This window comes from Molossus molossus, unplaced genomic scaffold, assembly GCF_014108415.1.
Source record: "Molossus molossus isolate mMolMol1 unplaced genomic scaffold, mMolMol1.p scaffold_m16_p_7, whole genome shotgun sequence".
Classification (NCBI taxonomy): domain Eukaryota; kingdom Metazoa; phylum Chordata; class Mammalia; order Chiroptera; family Molossidae; genus Molossus; species Molossus molossus.
The window spans coordinates 92,004,173-92,008,147 of NW_023425401.1; the positions used below are offsets into that span (position 1 = coordinate 92,004,173).

General features: G+C 50.4%; 1 protein-coding gene across 3 annotated transcripts; it reads right to left on the reverse strand.

The window, feature by feature from the left end:
• Window positions 1–222: 222 nt before the first annotated feature.
• OPN1SW (opsin 1, short wave sensitive) lies at window positions 223–3,755 on the reverse strand. 3 transcript variants are annotated; one of them, XM_036247003.1, is made up of 5 exons: window positions 3,294–3,755; window positions 2,836–3,004; window positions 2,309–2,474; window positions 1,677–1,916; window positions 223–780 (listed from the first exon to the last, which is right to left on the reverse strand). In XM_036247003.1, exons 1-5 carry the CDS (start codon window positions 3,637–3,639, stop codon window positions 661–663), a joined length of 1,041 nt encoding a protein of 346 aa, XP_036102896.1. In that variant the 5' UTR covers window positions 3,640–3,755; the 3' UTR covers window positions 223–660. The 3 variants fall into 3 exon arrangements, with proteins under 3 accessions (XP_036102896.1, XP_036102898.1, XP_036102897.1); XM_036247005.1 differs by having other exon boundaries at window positions 687–808; window positions 3,294–3,639; XM_036247004.1 differs by lacking the exon at window positions 223–780 and adding an exon at window positions 998–1,186 and having other exon boundaries at window positions 3,294–3,639.
• Between the last annotated feature and the right edge of the window lie 220 nt (window positions 3,756–3,975).

The window sequence follows — 3,975 nt, forward strand, 5'->3', positions numbered from 1 at the left end:
TTTTGAGAACATAAACTGTTAGCGTTAGTAAATACACCTCATAAGACAGATACATAGGGTCAGCCAGACAGGAGGGGAAGGAAGGAGACACCCCGAACAGTTCGTCCGGCTCGGGCTGTGGCCGTGGCTGCTCCCGCCGGAGCTGCAGCAACGCATGTATGGCAAAGTCTCAAACTCATGTTTGGGGCCTACTGAAGGTTTTGTTTGTTTTTTTTTCTTTATGTCTCTCTCGTTTCTAAGGTGTTTTCTCGGAAAGTATTCTCTTAGAACAGATCCCCAGTAGGAAAAAAATGTTACTAAAAAGGAAGATAATTGTTATCCATACACTGAAAACTCAACCATACCCCTTTATAGTTAGTTGCCTTGTATGTAGCCATCACTTCTGCAAGTGCTGGGAATCTTGCCACTTAGGAGTAGAAAGGGGTGATGGCTGAAACGGCCTTGGATGTGTTCTGAGGTGGACCCAAGTGGAACAGGATGGAACAGGAGCTTTGTAGGTAGGAAGGGATAATAGGAAAACAGAAATTTGGTTCCCCAAATTGTCATCACTCCCCTTCTCATCTGTTTTCTGAGTTATTAGTGATTTGGTTTTTAGCAGAGAAAGTAGAAATTTCCTTAAATGTAAAATCATAGTTGCTGCAAATAGGCCAATGTGGTGCCTTAGTTGGGGCCAACTTGGCTAGAAGAGAGAGCAGAAACTTCCGTTTTCTGGGAGCTGGACAAGTCAGACTCATCTGTCATGGACTTCCTACACACCATCTCCATCATGCAAGCCCGGAACTGGAGGGAAAGAATGGGAGGGAGCCCCCTGGGCAGACCAGTGCAGAGGAGATAACATCAGGCAGTTTGGGGGGGAAGATCTCACTCCGCATCCTCAACGCCTGGAACAATGCCTTGTACCTAGAATCTCCTCCGGTGGTTTTGAGTATATCTTCCCAATCCTGAGACCATTCCAGTCCAGGGTTTCTCCCTTGTCTACAATAATCCTACACGGGGAGACCTCACTGTCGGGGAAACAAACTAGCCTGCCTCCTAGGAGCAATGTCAAGCAGCCTTAGAAAGGTGAGCAGGTCCACCCACCCACACTCCCCCATTCCTAAAAGGTCCTTCCAATGGGGAAAGATCTCACATTCATTTTGAATCCAGCTCGGAGTGAAGAAACAATTCTCAAAGCCGAGTGTTTGCCCTACAAGACAGGAAGGAGCTCCTAGATTCGTTGAAGTTGGTGTTTTAGCTCAGATTTGAGATTTGGGGGATAGGTCACCTGGTATCTTCAGATGATAAGCTGCTTTAGATTTCTACGCATGTGTTGTGGTTTCTGTGCTCACATGCTCCCGCAGGCCAGGAGTTGTGCGGGACAGGATAAGAATTTGTGAATTGGGAGGACTAGAATGTAAGGGAACTATTGATCTGTCAGTTTTTCAACAAAACAGAAAACCTTTTCACTTATCCTTTCCTTTGGAGCAACTTGACTTTTATGGCTCAAGTTCTGTCTTCCCTGGTTCTATGATCTTGTCTCAATGGCCACACCTTCCTCCCTGTGCTTACTAAGGGCTTCCCATGTTCACCCCCAACCCTTTGAGTGCAGTCTAAGGTACTCCGAGTTAAAAGTCACTGGTGAGGAGAACCAGGTCTTTTGGACTAGGGTCTCCCAGGAATGTAAATGAGGACTTTACCTGCTTATTCATGAAGCAGTAGATGATGGGGTTGTAGACACAAGCACTCTTGGAGAAGAAGGCAGGGATGGTGACAAGCCGCAGGTCTAGCCCGTGGTTACGGTTGTTGACCATATACATGGCCAGGGCAGCATAGGGCACGTAACAGAGACAAAAGGATCCCACCATCACCACCACCATGCGGCTCACCTCCTGCTCAGCCTTCTGGGTCGAGGCTGACTCCTGCTGTTGGGCTGCAACCTGGGAAGAGCACAGAAAAACATCACATTCTCTCCTCCCCGGCCCTCGACTCCCAGATCTCTGGATGATTTGTTTACCAGAGGGGCATCTGCTCCAATTGCCTCTCTTCTGCCCCAGGTTCTGGCCTGCTCCCTCCTTTAGGAAGGCAGGATGTGGGCAGCTGTCTGGTCTGTGACACTGGAAGGGATCACATGTCTTGATACCTATGACTCCACCTTATTCTTCATTCCATTTCATCATTCTCCTATCCCCACCTCCTTCATGGCTTTTAGATATTCCCTCTGCTTGTCTATGGAATTTCCCGATGTCTGATGTTCTAGAACACTCACCCACTCTTCCCTCTCACAGGGAGCCCCAACCCCTCCTCCCTGACCCTCACAAAAGCCACTCACAGCCCTGAGGGCCCCCAGCAGCTGAGAGTAGGAGAAGCAGATGAGGGAGAGAGGCACAATGAAGCAGAAGATGAAGAGGAACCAGGTATAGTACTCGCTGCGATATTTGGTGCCCACGGTGTACCAGTCGGGGCCACAGGAACATTGCAGGCCCTCGGGGATGAACCTGTAAGGGACCAACACTCACCCACTGGACAAGCACCTGCTCACTGTGGGGGCCACCACGTGAATGTGGAGTGGGAGCCCAGATTCCTGGATTGTGTTCTCCACGTGGACTCCAGAGGGTGCCCAATGACTGGGCAGGGGAGGTTTTTCTGTCCTCACAGAAAGGGTATAGCAATTAGGACTTGTCTCCCTCAGCCCTTTCTCTCACCTACTCCACCCGTTCTTTTGTTTTTGTTTTTCTTTCTTTTTACCACCAGTTCTTTCAAAAGTAGGTGTCAAAGATAAAAATGGTTATCGCCAACTCTTTCCACCCACACCAGCCTGAGCTCCTAGCTAAGGCAGCATCACTGCCCTGCACTCACCGGCTCCAGCCAAAGAAGGGTGGGATGGAGACTCCGATACCAATGGTCCAGGTGGCCAGGACCACCATCAGCGCATGCTTGGAGCTGAAGCGGAAGCTGCCGAAGGGCTTGCAGACAACGATGTAGCGCTCAAAGGCCAGGAAGGCCAGCGACCAGCCGGTTACCAGGCCTGTGGTGAAACACAAGGGTGATGGAGCAAGCAGCCCCCCAGCCTGGCAGGCGGAGTGGTTTACGGGGTGGGGCAAGCACTGAGAGAGGGGGTTGGACTGATGGCTGGAGTAGAGTTTGGGACTCGGGGGCTCAGATTTTTAGTCTGGGCTTTGTACTTCATTATGCAAATAGCAACAAACTCCTCTCGACTCCTTTTTTGGGATGCACTCCAGGCCAACAGCCTGGTCCCTGATTGCAATCCTAGTCCAGTGTCCTTTGCCGCCCTCCCCCACCCCTCCGCTGCATACCGGCTGTGGAGCCCAGGAAGGCTTCCAAAGCGCAGACGTGGCGGCCGAAGATGAAGTATCCCTGACAACTGGCAATAAAGACAGTGAAGACAGAGAAGATGCAGAAGAGGAAGCCCCCCAAGGACACATTGACCAAAATATAGTTGAGTGGCTGCCTCAACTTTTTGTAGCGCAGTGTGGCCACCAGGACTGTGGCATTGAGTGGTGTCCCTGCAAAGAAGACAAAGCCCATGAAGGCTGCCTGGAGGTGGAAGGCCCAGACAGGAGCAATGTGGTACTGAGGACCATCCCAAGGTCCCACCGAGGAGATGTTCTTGAACAGATAAAACTCCTCCTCCCCTGACATTTTGCTTATGGATGTCCCCCACCCCCTCTGATTCCTCTTATAGATTATCCTCCTCCCTCCACTTCTCCCCACCTCACCAAAGAACCCATCCTCCAAAGCCACTTTTGGGTTCTCTGAATGATCAGTGCTGATCCTAAGCCTCCTAAAGACAAAGTTTGGGATTAGAGACCCTCAAACCCCTACTAAACCTCCTTTTGCAGCCCCAAAGCCGATTACGTGTTCTTCAGGGGATAAAAGATTGGGCTCAAAGATTCTGGACTTGCAATACTGGGTGCTGGGATGAACAACAGGCAGTTCACGGGGGCCTGGGAGATGCTGACCCATATTTAATAAAGA